Here is a 17,014-nt window from a genome sequence, read left to right as displayed (position 1 = left end):
TGTACACAATTATGGTGTAGTTCTGTTAGTGTAAGATAATAAGATGTACTTTGTTGATCCAAAATCGGGAAATTGTGAAAAAATTATTTATTTCCAACTTTTTTTTTTTTTTTTCCGATGTTTGGCGCCCCCTATGGGTTGATGCGCCCTTAGCATTCGCCTATACTGCCTATGCCGAGGGCCGGCCCTGATCATGTGGATGGATTAGGCTTTCAAATAATGGTAATCCAGTTCATGATTAGATGTGTGAGTGTCAGCAATTTAAGGGAATGATATCGTTTTCTTATTTATAGAATGAACCAAATACTGGTAGTAGTATTACTGGTATAAATCTACACACCAAAGAACTGAGCAGATCACTGGCTATAAATGGCTCATAATGACAAACTATTACTGCATTAAAGGCCCTGTCACACTGTCCCGAAATTGACACCCGATGGACACACGAATATGGAATTGTGAATTTTGCACGAAGATGGCCCCGAACCACACACGAAGGCAACATTTACATTACATTTAAGCCATACAACTGCAATGAAAGTACCAAAAACAATTATGTTACAGTACTATGATACTGTACTGATATCTTCAGACTTTGTTCTTTACTTTATCCGTCTTTATATGTAGAAAATATTACATTTTCTCCGTAATGTTGTTTCCATAACAACAACAATTTCCTGTCAACTGTCCTTCAAAATAATATATTATATCCTTTTTAGTTTCACAGAACACAAATTGGGTTATTTACATAATATATTTACATGATTTTGTTGTGCAATAAAACAACCCGATGGACACACGATAAAGGAAATGTTCAAATTCGGCTGTGATCGTAGCAACATCGTGCCATTCGTGAGGGCATCTTAAGCCATCGTATGACCGCTGGTGGAGTTTCTCAGGCTCCGGCAGCAACTTCGTGAGCGGAGGCAAAATCTTTGGCATGCCAACAAATTGCCGAAGGACCTTGCGAAGGTTCATTTTCGTGTTGAATTCGTGTGTCAATTTTGCCCTTCGTAAGGCCATCGTGAGGGCATCTTGTTATCCTCGGTGCCATCGGGCATTCGCCCGATCAGAGTGAATGTGAATGCACCGATGATAACACGAAGATGACACGATTTGACAAGATGCCCTCACGAGTGCCTTACGAAGTTGCCACTCACGAAGTTGCTGCCGGAGCCTGAGAAACTCCACCAGCGATCATACGATGGCTTTAGATGCCCTCACGAATGGCCCGATGTTGCTACGATCACAGCCAAATTTGAACGTTTCCTTTATCGTGTGTCCATCGGGTGTCAATTTCGGGACAGTGTGACAGGGCCTTTAGGAATTACAGTATATGTCTAATGTCAAGATAAAAGTGTGCTTTAGGGGCTGTAGACCTAAAACATGCAATGTGTATTGTAACGGGTTGGGGTGTTTATTTTTGTCAACTGTAGGTAAGTTGTGGTCTCAGTACCATTATATTATAAACCATGAAATTGTGGCCCAGTGGTACGAAATAATAAGCTAACCGTAAGGACATCTAAGATACATGTAAATATAAATGAACTGCTGCCTGCAGATGACATACAAATACAGTCAGACAGAACATGTAGGTTCAAAATGTACCTTTATAAGTGTATGGTTTGCTTTAAGGCACTGATTTGTGTTTTAACTGCTGTGCACGCACAGATCACATAAAGCACGTTTCTGCCCTTAGCCGTAAGTGTGCTTCCATACCTGAGAGGTCTGGCATGCGGATTGCCTGCGTCGACGTAAGGATGAAGGTAGTCCTTGATGTAAAGGTCGGCCGCACTGTTGGAGTGGGTGCAGATCAGGACCCTGAGGAGACAAAAGATAAACCATGTCAGACGCAAAGCTTCAATCGGTTCATTTAACCTGCCTTTATGGGCCGTTTCCCTCGAGTTCCAGACTGGAAAACGTGTCCGTCATCACATCAATGTATTTGATAGTGTAATGCTTTTTAATGTATCTCTGATTGCATTGACCTAAACATATTAACAAAGACATGCTCTGCAGCTCAACAAGAAATACAAAATTCCTCCATATGTATTTTGTATATTCGCTTTATGCACCATGTGGATTTAGAGCAGGAACTTTAAGCTTACAAATTGTAAAGGGACAGCGTGGCCATGGCCACTCATTCAAATTGAGAAAACTGTTTTTCGTAGTTACCCATTTCAAGAGACATCACAGTGACAGATATGCAGAGGAAAAAGGTATAGAACATGTACAATAACACAAAGTGACGAGGATCTATCCAGCATCTTCATCACTTTCACAGTTTGAAGTGCATGCAGCACGGCTCCAGAGGGGTCACTTATCCTAGTCTTGGCTTTTAAAATATCTATAATTCATCCTAAAGACAGAATATCAAATGTATTCAAAGCTAAATGAAGGAATATGACATTGCTTCACGCCGTTTTTCCTTTTACATTACATCTACAACCCTGCCTCCCTTATTATTTAAACAAAATGTTAGCTTCTGTTCAGAGGACACTGTCCTAGGTATTGCATTCATGTTTCATTGAAACCAGGGAACCATTTATGAGCGTGTGCTAGAATATGGCTTCCCTTTCAACAAAGGAAATGGCAGAATGTCCTCACACACATTGAGAGCGCCAACTAATGATGAAACATGAAAATGGAAGAAACCCTTGCACTTTCATTTTGTTTCACAACACTGCGTGGCTCACTTAAGTGACATAACTTGATTGATCGGATTATGGTTTAAATGGAAATACATTCTGGCCCAGGAACGGCGTTGATAATCAAACTAACCAAGTGCATCCACCACAAATGACACAAATTCATCCAAATGACCAGCACTCATTGTCCTCCAGGGATGACATGCACACTCCTACACGCCCACACAGCATAAAACACACACACACACACACACACCAGGGTTTCCGCTAGGATTTTTCCTCGCCGGTCAAATGTCCGGGCAGAATTTATTTTACCGGACTAATTTGAAACTTACCGGTCATATTTCAATAAGAGTTGTGTAGCAGAGTTTCCGTTAGCATGTAATTACCGGACTATGAGCAGATATGCTTCAGTTTAAAACTCAGTTCACGGGGCTCATTTTTATATTGCTTCAGTTTATAATCGTAACAGATCGAAAAATTCAGATTCATTTTTCAATAAATGATTCCACAAACAACAAAGAGCATAATTATTACATTCAAACAAACTACTTGTAGTAGATAACGTACATTATTCAAAAGTTTACATTACATTTGAATAATAACACGGGAGAAACGGATCCTCTCTTTTCCCCTCTCCCTCCCTCTCTCTCCTGACAGCAGTCAGTTTCTCATGCAGCTCCTGCAGCCCGCTAAACAGAGGGCGGGGCTTCAGGTGATCATGCAGAGCTGCGTGTCTCGGTCAGACTCAGCAGCTGATCTGATCTCTCTCTCGCGTCCGGTTACACTTCACTCGCGTTTATGTCCATATCGATCAGATCCAGCTCTCCTGATCGGCCTTTATAGAGAGCACCGATCAAACTATTAAGAGTGAATATCGGCCGATAATGACCGGCGGCCAATCGATCGGAGCATCCCTAATTATTACCAGACATTTTGACCGGCAGGTTTTGAATTTACCGGTTTTTAATCAATTTTACCAGCTAAAAACCGGTAATTACCGGCTAACGGAAACCCTGACACACACACACACGCCCACACACCACAGCTTGACACTTTAGTGTTTTCTTGATTTTTAATGTCAAACCCAAGGCTGCTGCTGCCGCTGCCCTGGAGCTAAATCTGAAACCAATGCACAGTCTGCAATATTGATCACGCCCTCGGACTGACCTCCCCTGACCTCTAAAGAAACTCTGAATGATGCCTGTTGCAGCCAATTTGATGTATTTTAATATTTGTATATGAAGGTGCTGTGATACTACTGAATTGACCTGGGCATAGGCGGGGACTCAGCCAATTTCAGGGTACAACCTACTATTTAGGGAGGACACAGGTGCACAGCGTTAGGGATTGGGAATCACCAGAGGGAAGCCACACAGTTTTTCAACAGTTAGTTGTTTAGTTATCAGTTAAACACCCGGCTCTTGTTTTGCTGTCATCATCCTGCAATCCAAATAAACATCTTAAATGCATTCAAAGAGAAGACCTGATTTGCTGTCAACACCACGCGTCTGGAAAAGCTTCACACCATATCCCTCACTGGCAAATACCTGTTGTTCGGTTGCCTTTACAATGCCAAATGTATGCACACATCTACATGACCTTCTCCTTCCCTCAACATACTCCATCACATTGTAGCACCTATTATTCCACAGAGAGTGTTGTTATAACATAGGGACTGTGCCTAGTGTACAAGTTCAAAGATTAAGGCATGAGACCTCCAGGTTGCAGATTAAATGCCAAGATGGATTAAAGGTAGTTTAATAACAGAAAATCAGCAATGTTTCAAACATGCAAGGTTGTAACACTAATGAATTGTGCTATATTTTACTGTGAGGTGTAGATAATATGATATCATCTTCAAGACACTAGGATTTATTGTATGATTGTTTTAGACATACTTGTAGTGAGTATATTAATGAGCTCATGGGAAAATGTTGATTGCCGTATAGCAAATATAAATCTGAGAGAAAGGTGACGTTTGTTGATCAATATCAAAGACTGAACATTTTCTTCACAGGTACTGAGTTTCCTAACACTAAAGCTGAAAGCCCTTCAACATGTGAAGACACTCTAAATGACTGTCTGCTTAACGCCAGAAACCTTTTCGAGCTATCTGTGCTGACCCACTGAAGAAGAAGAAGAAAAAAGCAAGTCATAAAGTGGTGTAAGTATAAAAGTGATTTGCTTTCAGATACACAATATAAGAAAACCTTGATTTTCATAGAAACCCACAATTTGTTACGGCCTTCTTTTGGACAAAGACTTTTTGGATGCTGAGAAGTAGGGTAGGGTGATACCAAGTATTTATCTATAAATGTTCTTGGGTTTGACGAAGAAAGCACATTATTCAATGCTAAAGGATGAAATAGAGAGACCAGGGGTCTAGAGTAGTATTAGAAGGTAATCGATTGTTAACAAGGTGCACAATGGGGGGAAAAGCAACAGAGATTAAAATGTAAAACAAGAAAGCCCGTAAACAGACCTGCTATCGTCCTGGCGGAGGATGTGCTTGACAGCCTGGGCCAGGGTGAAGGTCTTGCCGGTGCCATAGGGCCCGATGATGAGGATGGGGGGCAGTTGAATGGAGCACGGTGTGGTGATGGCCAGGATGGCCTCTTTCTGCTTGGCATTCAGACGGGGGTCCAGCTGCTCGTCCCACTGCCTAAAGGGCAAAGGGAGGATGGGGAAATTATTTGAGGAATCAAAATACAAAAAGTAGCCGTTTTCGTTCATTTAAATAAAATATTGCTTTATAAAAAGACATATCAAGCACATATAGCTTTGAACACAATGAGACATTCTGTCTATCTAATTAACCTCAGTGGGACAGACGTCAGTGAGAAAGAAAAGATACTGCCCAAAAACACAGGAAATATTACACTCACTCAAAATCAAAACTTAAATTGTGTCGCAAGAGAAGAGGGTGGTGGGTGGGGTGTTTGGGAATAATGTGGGTGGGTGGGGTTAGACTGGGGGAAAAAGCTGTAGGGAGAAATAGTACAAGAAAGAAAATAAGAGAATAAAAGAGCAGGATCAAAAGGAGTGTTAAGTGGGTAGGGAATGGAGGAGGTTGAACAAAGGTCATACTACTCAGTCCCTTAGCTTGTGCATTTTGCATTGCATCAAAAAGTGAGAAACTAATAAATAGATAAACATAACCACATAAATACATGTACACATGTCAGATGATAGACAAACTGTGTGTAACGATGGCAGCCCTTACTGTCTGTTGGATTCCATAGTGAATGCTGTTTCATTGTATTACACAGTTGACTGCATTGTAGGTTCACATTAGCACTATTACATAAGACATGCTGACATGCACAAAGGGCAGGACAACTCAAGTCATGTGAGTATGTATTTGCTGTTGAAGTAAGGAATCAAATGTATTTGTTTACATGTAACAAGCACCCACGTTTTTAATTAACAAACAGCCATGGTGGCGAAACTACAGACAGTGTGCCAACGCATTTCCTCATGAATGTGCAAAAGGCATCCAGGAACACAGAAAGGAGAAACACTTGTTCACCAATGTGGGTGTATGTGTCTTCAGTCATCTTCACTATACATAGATGGGTAGAAGAGAGAGACGCACGCATGTGATACAGACTGTAGCATGTAGCGTGTGTCTTCTCGCATTACTGTCCTCATTATGAAGACTGCATCCTCTAAAGCTGTGAATCCACCAACACCAACTGATTGAGCTCCAACTGCGACTTAGCTGGGGGGCTTAGAGATATCGGATTGTGTGTGTGAGTTTATAACAGAGGTGGATGGATGAACTTAATGGGATTCTATTACAAGAGAAGAAAAACTCAACTCTGACGGCCCCTACACACGGCGGCGTGCGTTTCCGCTTCAACGCTTCTGCCCATTCACTTTGAATGGGGTGACGTCACGATTCGCCGAACTGCATTGTGGGAGCAAAGCGTAGCTTCTCTCGCGGTGCTCGCTGCAAAAGTAGAGCAATGTTCTACTTTTGCCGCCTCGACGGAGGCGTCAGCCAATCAAATCCCTCGTATGTAAATCTGACAGTACAAGCACTAGCCAATCAAACCGGGTGTATGTTGGGAGAGCCAGACCGCAGTTATTTCCCATATGTCAACAAATGGAGGAGAAAATGATCGTGGCGGTAGGGAATCACCCGGTACTCTATGACCAGTCCCTCTTTACATACAGGGATACAAACCGGAGGAGCCAGGCATGGGGGGAGGTGGAAGAGACAGTGGGTGAAACTGGTAGGTTTTCGCTTGTTTGGGGAGTTTATATCCAGTGTACTTCGTTTGAATGGACAGCTAGCAAGCATAGACAGTATATTTAGCCAGCATGGATGTAGCATGAATGCTTTGCTTTGTATGTCCGGGGCGGGACATTCATGTGATTGGTTGTTGGTCGTGTTGCTCGCGTTGACTCCCCAAGCTCAAGACACGCCCACCGCCAAGCGGCAACGCACGCCGCCGTGTGTAGTGGCCGTTATATGCCTACTTTGCTTCTTTCAAAAATGCGAAAGGAAGGCAGCACATCGGTGTCATAGCTCACCTTCTTCAACTATCTCATGTCTTGTTCACATGTTAGAAAACTTGAGTCATTAGTATAATTAACAAAAACAACAAACATTTTATTTGTATTTACAGACTTGCGCAGTGAATGAATAACCACCATAAAGAAACTTTAAAAACTCAAATTCAGGAAAATTAACACCTGGGCAAACATTATATGAAACAAATGATTGATCCAAATTCCAATTCAAACAAAAGTCCAGTTCAATCATATTCTGTAGAAAAACAAGGGATGTTCAGTCCACTCTCAAATGAATGTGGTGTCCTCTCTGTCAGGGTATTAGTCGAGCCAAAGTGATTTGCAGGTATTAAAGGAAGTCCTCTGAAATAGCACTTCAGGATTAGCAGGATGTCCTACAAACGAATGGGTGTGAACGCTGTAAAGATCTTCCCTCGGGTTTGAAATAATATAAAATCTAGAACTTTGATCCAATATGAATACAAATGTCATCTTCAATGCCACATAGACAGTCTGTCGTGTGTGTAAATTAACATTTGATTGTGCCTTAATTCATTTGTATGTGAGATTTTCCCCAGATTTCTTATTAAATCAATAAATGAAGGCACGCAGGAGGTAACAACGATAATCAGAATAAAATATCAATGATTGCCTTGGATTAATAATAGTTGTTTGATCAGCAGTGAAATGCCTGGTTGTGGAGATGGTGAACACACACCTGTTGGGGCTCCAGGGGATGGTGGGGTTAAGGGCGATGTCAGGGAAGAGGATGCCGTTATCTTTGATGCGATCCAGGGCATATTGCATCTCACAGAGCGGCAGTCTGTTCAGCTGGAACTGGAGCTCCACCTGACACAAAGACAAGACAGACAGTTTATTAAGCATGCAATGTAAAACAAGCATTCAACCTATATCCATCGACAGAACAAGGACAGCATTCTATAAGCAATTCAATCAAAGCCTTTTTTTGTGTTGTATGATAAAATATAATATAAAATATATGAATGTTTGGTTTAACTTAGCCTCTTTAATGATTCATAAAGAACCCAGATTCATTTAAAACAACACAAGTAATATGTGCAATATAACTATAAATTACTATTAAAGGTAAGGTAAGAATGAAGAAACCAGCTCGAGTGCGCTAGAATTTGAAAGTACACAACTGTAAAAAAAAAAAAAAAAAAATCAGCCTCTTCCTTCAGACTTCCTCACAGAGCCCCTCCTCCAACACACACGAACGCGCACATGACCAATGAGGGCACGAGATAAGTTTCTTCCCAGGTGGAAGGCTGGCAGGCAGGTAGGCCATCCAGTTATTTTAGCCGGGCTGGCTCGTGCTTTTTACAGCGCCACGGCTTCCACAGATGAATTTTTGTATGGATTTTCATTGCCATCGGGATGTTAAGAGCATTCCATGGAATATAACAAAAAGTGTTTCTGAAGTGAATTACCAACTCCACCTTTAGGCACAAGCGCTCAAATTCGACCAAACAATCAAGACCACAATAGTGTCTTCTGACTGGAGTTCAATAATAGTTTGGTTTATCACTTTTTTTGTTCAAATACATTTCTCTAGACCTTGAGTGATCCCACCCATACAACATTTCATTGTGTAGACATGAGGCCTACGTCGATATCTTTTAACCTTGTTTTCTCGGGAAACCGGGGTCCATTTACATTTATACTCAACTCCTTGGCTTACACTAGTTTGATGTAACCACTAAGATGTTTTTTTACTGCTCCTGATCAAGGGCCTCTTTTTCTTACAAACAGAGACGTATTACTAACAGGTATACTTTGAATGATGCAATGCCTTAAGGGTACGAGTGTAAAAATCAGAAGTTGAGAAGGAAAAACAAACTAGCGATAAAAAGTGTGGAAACAGTCAGGAGGAGAGTGGGGAGGAGCAAGAAAGCAAGAAGGGGAAATACAATATGAACACAAGAGCAGGGAAGTGTGAGATATGCAAGAGGAGCATAAAACATCAAGGCTATGTGAAAATATATTAAGAGCCCATAGAGGAGATGGGGAAAGGAAATTGAAGCACGTGAAGAAGGTAGGAGCAGCGTCACATGGAAGATAATGCTCCCACAGAGACAGGAGGAGGATAGTTATGATGACTGTTAACACGTCTGCCAATGTTCCGGCTGGAGGGGGAAGTAGATCAAGATGATGCTGCTGACGTTACAGTCACTCAATACACTTGGAGATTTCTCATCAAATGGGATCCCGACATGAGAAGCGCACACTGCCGCACTGGAACAGACGGGTTTCCCCACAAAAAGTCCTTCAAAGTACTGTAACCACTTTTTAAAATGCTGCTCGACAAGTGATCCTTTACATCTCATAAATATTTTGAGGGCCAAGAAATTCCGAGATTCTTGCCAAATAACATCTCTTAGTCACCAAACGCCCTGTGTTAAAGCCATCGTGAGCCTGCCCCTTCCACTAATGTCAATTCCCCACTCTCATGTACCTTATGGCAGTGACTGCAATACAGCCTCATGCTGTAGCACTGCTGTGCGCCTGCTTGTCCCTTGCTGCAGACCATACCTGTAATTCTCTGTCCGGCAGTAGCCCAAGCTCCTCCACACAGTTCTTGCAGATCCTCAGGAAGATGTAGTCCTTGGTCTTCTCCTCAATCACAGCCTCGTAGACACGCTCTTTCACCCCGGGGGGCGGATGGTTGCTGTACCCATCACGGGCTAACGGCAGCACGAGGACTGAATTCACCTTGGTCATCACTAGCCGTCCAGCCAATGTGTCCTGAGGTAAGAAAAAAGACAATGTTACTTTAATACTAAAAAGTGACAGTAATTAAACCTGATCAAACAGAAAACCGTGTTGATAATAACAATCGACAACTTAAGCAGTTCAGTTACCTCAGAGAGTGTTTCAGTGAGTTTGAAGCGTGCAAAGAGCTGTCCATTCTGGGCATACTTGGCCCCAACAGAGATGCCCGTCAGCATGAAGCTGGTGACTAGCTGGAGATTCACCTTGATGTTAAACCTGGAGGGACACACGTGGATATTTGGTTATGACGTTGTAGACGTTTAGCTTTAGTTAATACATCAAAGAAAACATTATAGCAATCAGGTTAATGTTCTGCGGTATGTTATTGACATACTAGTCCCAGTATCACATGTTCTCCTGTGACAGAGGCAAATGTGTATCCTTCCTTTAATGTGGACCTTCTAACCCTGTAGAAGTTCAGCCTTATGCCACATACATAATTGTACATTTAAATATTCACACTGCACTGCAGGCATGATCTTTATTCTCTTAAAGAGAAGCTGGTCTAGACTTATTAAATAAAACTCAAGCAGTCGAGCAGTGCCTTTAACCGAGTAGGCGATTAGCAATGACTAATAAGTAACGGTTAAATGGTTTTAGCCTCCCTTTTGTTCTTTAACAGTTTAGTATGTGTATACCACACAACAACCCTAGACACAGCCATTAAAAAGATATGATAAACAGATCGTGATCCCATCACCTTTGTAATGAATCATCATGTATGCAAGTGTTGACTCACACAGAGACCCCTTGAGGACCTGCAGACCATTTACTGATATTATCATCACACACATTAAACATCAGCTGTATTGTATTGTTGAGCAGAGAGATGACCACTTTGTAGCTGGGTCTAACGTATTTGCAGGTTTGTGCATTTACCATTGTAAAGCAAAGCTAAAAAGTAAAAATCCAAGCAAACATATTTTCTTTAAATGTGTAAAAGGCTTACAAATATAAATCAGTGGGGAACCTTAAATGACAGATAAATTATTTTTCGTATGTCAAGTCCTTCAAAAACAACCAGTAGCAGAAAGCATGTCCAAGCACTTTTTGGTCCTTTCAGTTCAAGCTTGATTACATTGCCTATCTGCTGAGAAGTGAAGTGATGAAATAGAAAGCAATATTGGTGATAAACTGTGATGGATGCTTGACATACGCAGATAAGTGAACATATTCTGTACTGGACTCTTGAGGTTTTTTGCTATGGTTTTGCATCAGCGTTCTGGCTATACTATCTCTACAGCAGGAAACAGGAAGAGACAGCAAGACATGTTGAACATGGAGTAATGGAGGACCACTTTAGATAATCAAGTGATGCTTCATGACCATGACGCATGGAGCAGGAAATAAATCTAGTGTGAGATTATTCAGAGAGATATTCTAATTGGGGTTTATTTTAAGTCATAGGTTGCATTTAAACAACCGTAGTACTCCATTGAAAGGAATCCACTCCTAACCCTGAGATCTCCTGCTGAAACTCAATCAGCCATGAGAAGCCTTAGAGCCATGGATGTATTAGTAGGCAGTGAGATTATTCATATGCACACAGGAAATTAATTGGATTGAAATAACATTTACACTGCAGGTGAATTCTACTCCTTACAAAGCCAAATGACGCCATAAGTCATGAGTAAAAGATCAAACTGTGAACAAAAAAGAAAGCTGAGACATTTGAAGTGGTGGGGGAGGGTCCACTGTGCCGCATAAACCAGTGGAGCGGCAGGTATGGAATAACAATCGTCTATTCTAGAGGGAAAAAAAACTATTTTCCACACAAAGGAATAACCTTAGATAAGCGTTATTAAATGAAACTGACACTTTGAGTCCAGCTGTGTGTGAGTTACATACGCTCTCTCTCTCGCGCTCTCTCTAATGCACACAGCAAATTCACAAGAAAGGTTGAGTCTGACATCTTGTGGTGGGTTCACATAACATAATAATTAACTCAATGTATTGGTGGTTAACCAATAAATGATTTTTCATGTTCTAGGGACTATAAACAAGCTTTGGTTTTTGTTTGTTACAACATTTTAAATCGTTTACAAGATACAAATTATATATACAACAGACTTTGTCACGGAAATTAAAAGTCTTAGAGTGGCTTCCATCAGTGGAGAATGAGGATCTGGTATGATTACCTACTGGTAGGGGTGTAACGGTTCACAAACATTTCGGTTCGGTACGTACCTCGGTTTTTAGGTCACGGTTCGGTTCGGTACGTTTTCGGTACAACAGAAAAAATTATCTCAAAACAAAACTTTTTTTTTTTTCTTTTTTTAATTACCGTACTTTTCGGACTATAAGCCGCGACTTTTTTCCCCCATTTTTTTTGTACAGCTAACGGCCACTAGGGAACCTCATAAATCTATGTATTTTACAGGTAAAATTAACCACCTTTAACACTATGGGCTCTATGACCGGTCCGAGCCCGCCACCTTTAAGCGGCGGGCTCCAGCAGGAAAAGCTGGAGGCCGGAAAAGAGTGAGACAGGTAGCGCACCAAAGTAAAAGTGGAACCGAGAGACAGAATGAGAGCAAGACAGACGGACAATTTAGCTGCTGCGGCTTATATGCAGGTGCGCTTTATAGTCCGAAAAGTACGGTATTATTAAACTGTGAATATTATTCACTCAAATAAATACAAAATATAATAAATAAACATTAAGGTGCAGCATTTCGATGAACTGAAATAATCTGTATTTGAACTGTACTGTACTAGTACCTAAGCAGCCAGTTTGACATTAGGACTTGCTTGTCATTGTATTTTCATGTTTTTTTAAAGAAAGATGAACTTGTCCACATTGCTTGCCGAAAGGGCAGATCTGCTGGCACTAGCAATGTCTCCTGCTGTGGAGAACACCCTCTCGCTAGGGACAGAGGTAGTAGATACAGCCAGGTAGCGCTTTGCTAACATGGCAACATAAGGATATTTGCCGTTTGTAATAGCTTTGGGTCGGTCTGAACTTTTTGCGAGTGGTGGAGGCGTACATGCTAGTGGGAGTTGGGTTTGCACTTCAGTCTTTTGGTACCGGTGATATTCACGTTCGGGTGATGCCTTTTCAAATGAGTGTGCAAGTTTGATGTATTGCCAGCCGCGTAACCAATGTTAGTTGAACAGTGCCGACAAAACAGCTTTGGTTCGGTCCACCTGTCTTTGTCCGTCATCCTTGTACGTAACTGCGAAACCACCGACTTGCTCGCTCTATGACGCGTTGATCACAATGGGAGCAAATTACTCTGAATGCTGCGACGCAGCACCTGAGATTACTTCCAAGAAGTTGTTCACGTTCTCAATTTTTTACGTTTAACGTTATATTCGTTCGGTACACTTCGGTACACACGTGTACCGAACCGAAGGGCCCGTACCAAATAATTTCGGTACGTGTACCGTTACACCCCTACCTACTGGATAACATTTATATCACCAAGCAGGCTCTTACTGAACTTACACTGTTATCATCTTATTAAAAGCAGTTTACAGTAAATTCATAATCATTTTAATGACCTTGCTTCCACTGCGTAAGGAATTCAACATCAATTTGTTTTGCCAGTTTTATTATTTATTCCCGAGATATGAAATATTATTCAGATTTATGATGTACTCTTGTGAAAAACCCATTTGACTATCCCTGTAGGAAGAAACCATAGAAACGTGGATACTCACTTGCTAACTTCCTTATACTGTGCAATCTCTTCAATGTAGAGCAGGTCATGCAGCCGGGCCTGGTAGTTCTCTTTGGTCAGAGTCTTGTCCAGGACTGACTGGGTGAAGAGCTGGTCGGCCGACAGAGGGATCTGATATCTGGAGAGGAGGCTGCGCTCCAGGTCTGCCATCGTCTCATTAGGAACAAATTCTACGATGGTCTTACAGGAGGGGTCCCAGCGCTTCGTAGTGGTCAAGAGCTGCTGCCTGGCTGCCTGCAGATGTTCCAGGTCTGAAAACAAAATGGATATTTAGATGTTTTGGTGCATCCAGTACAAATGGACTAGAAGGTTATTGACAGTTTTGATTACTGTAGCAGCTTGTTTTAACCAATTGAAATACCTATTCAAACGTGATTAGAAAACTATCTACAAGTTGACACCAATGTAAAGAACCATTGTCAGAATAGATACCATTTTATTAAAAAAGTACTTTAATTCATGTGATATAAATCAGGAAAGCTTTCTAATGACTCTGCCATGACCTTATTGCCTTTAGCTTACCTTCAATCGAGGCAGCATCCACCATGATTCGCTTCATCAGCACAGGTTCTGAGCCGAAGTCAAAAACAGCGGTCTGTCGGAAGGTACCGAAGATTTCTGTGCTGAAGCCCACCGTTACCTTGTAGATACAATGGTCCAGGCCGTTGTCTGTTGCCACTGTAACAACAGAATCGTTTAGTGTAAATACTTTTAAAATTGCGTTGAAGACACACACAAAAAAGACTGTCACTGTAACGTTAATAAGCCAGTACATACCTGCCGTTTCCTCTCCTGGGGTCCACTCTTGGCAGCCTTTGGGGAGGGTCTGCAGCCGCTCCTCAGATGAGACCCCTGTGATGAAGAAGTGAGGCCGGTGGGCATCATAGAGCAGGGCGATGCGGAACAGCTTTCTAGCCGGCTAGTCAAGGAGATGGAGATAAAAAAGACAAACAAACAAAAGATGCTTAGGACCAACAGCTAGCACTGGCATGTTGCCTTGTGTTCAGTGTTGTACTGATGAAAGACCTGGTTAAACACGTGGATCTGTACATAGTTGGTGTTAAACATATCATCGTACCTTGCACAAGAACGAGAAGGTCCAGGAGTGGGCAGATTTTTTGGCGGCAACAGTAACAGAGAGGCTGGAGCTGGTTTCTACTGCCACTCCGTCTAAATAGTCACTTAGCTAGGAAAGAAAAGACAAGTGGTTACAATTAAGTTCACTGCTCTACATGCTAGGGATGGGAATTTGTAAGCAAATGTATATTCAAATATTCGACCCCCAAAAAACGGCTAACCGAAATGTACATATCCTATCAAAAAAACATTGGGTAAAAAAAACATTGTAAAAAAAAAATTCTGATTTATTTATTTTTTACCCAATTTTTTTTCACAAATTTTTGGAAATAAATACATACATGTTCAAATAAGTGTAGAAACCAAGTCGAATTCGTCAAATGTATTGAACTGGTGATCACAGTTTGACAGCTATAGGCCTACAGCTTTCATGTGCGCAGGCGATTCACAATCAGCCCAGCTGTAGAGAAGACCCTCTCAGCTGGAACAGAGGTTGCGGGTATAGCAAGGTATAGCATGTATATATAAGTTTAATTTGGCATAGTTTGACCTCTACACCGCACTCACTAACCTGGTCGAAATATTTCCACACATTACTCCTTTTTGACGCCATGTCTGTTGTGTAGGACTCTTCTTAGAGTGTAAATAATTACCGGACTATGACTGGTACAATATGTTGAATACCAGCAAAACTAAATCTCTCCAGTCAAAATGTCTATGTACTTTGCCGCCACACACGGTTGCCAAGCAGCGCATATTGTTGTTTAGGCTGGCCACTCATGTGTCGCGAGTGTTGACAGGGGGCGGGGGAGCACGCTCATGAACTGTTAGCGCCGGAACCTCACAACGGCTGCGGAGCACATTTGGGCCTAAGATGAGGTTTGAGTCTGCGTGGTCTGCGTGTAGGGAGGGGCAGCAGCCACATCTTTGGCTAGAACTAGCTAGATCTGATGGATTTGGACATAAACACGAGTGAAGTATAACCGGACGCGAGAGAGAGAGAGATCAGCACCTGCGAGGGACCGGTGAGCGGCGCAAAACACACCTTTAGACGTCAACCAACACATTTAGCTATGGCACTGTCGTATACATTGAATTATTCAATTTGATAATATGTAATCAACTTGGGCATCACTCCCAAAAACAAAACAAAAAAAATATATTCATAACTCCTATTCGAATACATGAATAATTTCGAATATTCGATTAATCGTTCCCATCCCTACTACATGCACATATCACATACTGTATACCTCAAAGATCAAGGTATAGGGGTGGTTAGTTTCATAAATGCTTATGAATGGGCCTCCTTCAATAATCACAGCTTAAGAAAATAATAACTATGTTAGCTTGTCTGGTTCGGATTCAAAAGACTGCCCGGACAGGGGTTAACATAGTTTATTATTGCAGTGCAAATATGGGATACTCAAATTCTTAAGTTATAAAATAATAATATGCAAACATGAACAAATGAAAAATATATATTTAACCTTAACAGTAAAGCACAACTACCCCATTAGACTTACAAATGTGAGGCTTCTAACAAAATCACTACACAACACATGTTTGTGTTAGGGGGGCTTATAAGGAAGTGAACTCATGGATTTGCATCGTATTTTCTTGTTTTCTATCCATTGACCTTTTTTTGATCTCACATGCACTCACCACTTTCTCTGGGCTGAGGGAATTCATCCACTTCTCTATCAGGTTCTCCATGTAGTTCTCTGTGAAGTGTTTGCTCTCCTGATGCTGTTTGAGGCGAATGAGGCGTGACGCATAACGCTTCTGCCACTCCATCAGCTCCTCCTGAGAGTGGGCTGACGTACACTGGGCCCCGTACCGACACAGACCCTGCTCCAAGTACCTACAGCAAAGACAAAGTGAGTGTTCAACTGCTGCTGACAATTAGTCATCTCTGAGAATTACAACTAATTGTTTTACATCATGAAAACACAAAGGATACCCGAATACATTTTTAGAAGTTATACATTTCCCAGAAATGTGAGGATTTGCTACATTTCATCTTTCATTGTCATCTTGCACTAATTCCAAAAGATATTGACATTGAAGTGACTGTTATTTTGTATGTTGATTGTTGTGTTTTTTATCTTAACGTGTGCAGATGTGTCTGTTGATTGTGTATATAGGATATACATATCTGTATATTGTATAATTGTATTTTTGTATTCGGGATTGTTGGGAACGTCATTTAGATCTCTGTCTTTACACACAAACTGAAAGATTGACATTAAAGTTGACTATTTATATTAAACAAAAACAGAAATTTTTTGG

At 41.4% G+C, this 17,014-nt stretch overlaps 1 protein-coding gene across 2 annotated transcripts in view; it reads right to left on the bottom strand.

The window, feature by feature from the left end:
- Positions 1–17,014, bottom strand: part of helz (helicase with zinc finger) — a 63,095-nt gene that overhangs the window by 33,939 nt on the left and 12,142 nt on the right. For both annotated transcript variants that reach the window (XM_071202705.1, XM_071202713.1), the window contains 10 exons: positions 16,388–16,586; positions 14,724–14,831; positions 14,423–14,564; positions 14,168–14,323; positions 13,626–13,896; positions 10,052–10,178; positions 9,723–9,935; positions 7,888–8,018; positions 5,134–5,313; positions 1,720–1,821 (listed from right to left, as the gene is read on the bottom strand). In XM_071202705.1, coding sequence (XP_071058806.1) covers positions 1,720–1,821; positions 5,134–5,313; positions 7,888–8,018; positions 9,723–9,935; positions 10,052–10,178; positions 13,626–13,896; positions 14,168–14,323; positions 14,423–14,564; positions 14,724–14,831; positions 16,388–16,586 — 1,629 coding nt within the window. The remainder of the gene's footprint in view (positions 1–1,719; positions 1,822–5,133; positions 5,314–7,887; positions 8,019–9,722; positions 9,936–10,051; positions 10,179–13,625; positions 13,897–14,167; positions 14,324–14,422; positions 14,565–14,723; positions 14,832–16,387; positions 16,587–17,014) is intronic.

Source organism: Pseudochaenichthys georgianus, chromosome 1, assembly GCF_902827115.2.
Source record: "Pseudochaenichthys georgianus chromosome 1, fPseGeo1.2, whole genome shotgun sequence".
Taxonomy (NCBI): Eukaryota; Metazoa; Chordata; class Actinopteri; order Perciformes; family Channichthyidae; genus Pseudochaenichthys; species Pseudochaenichthys georgianus.
This window is presented reverse-complemented; position numbering and strand designations above follow the sequence as displayed.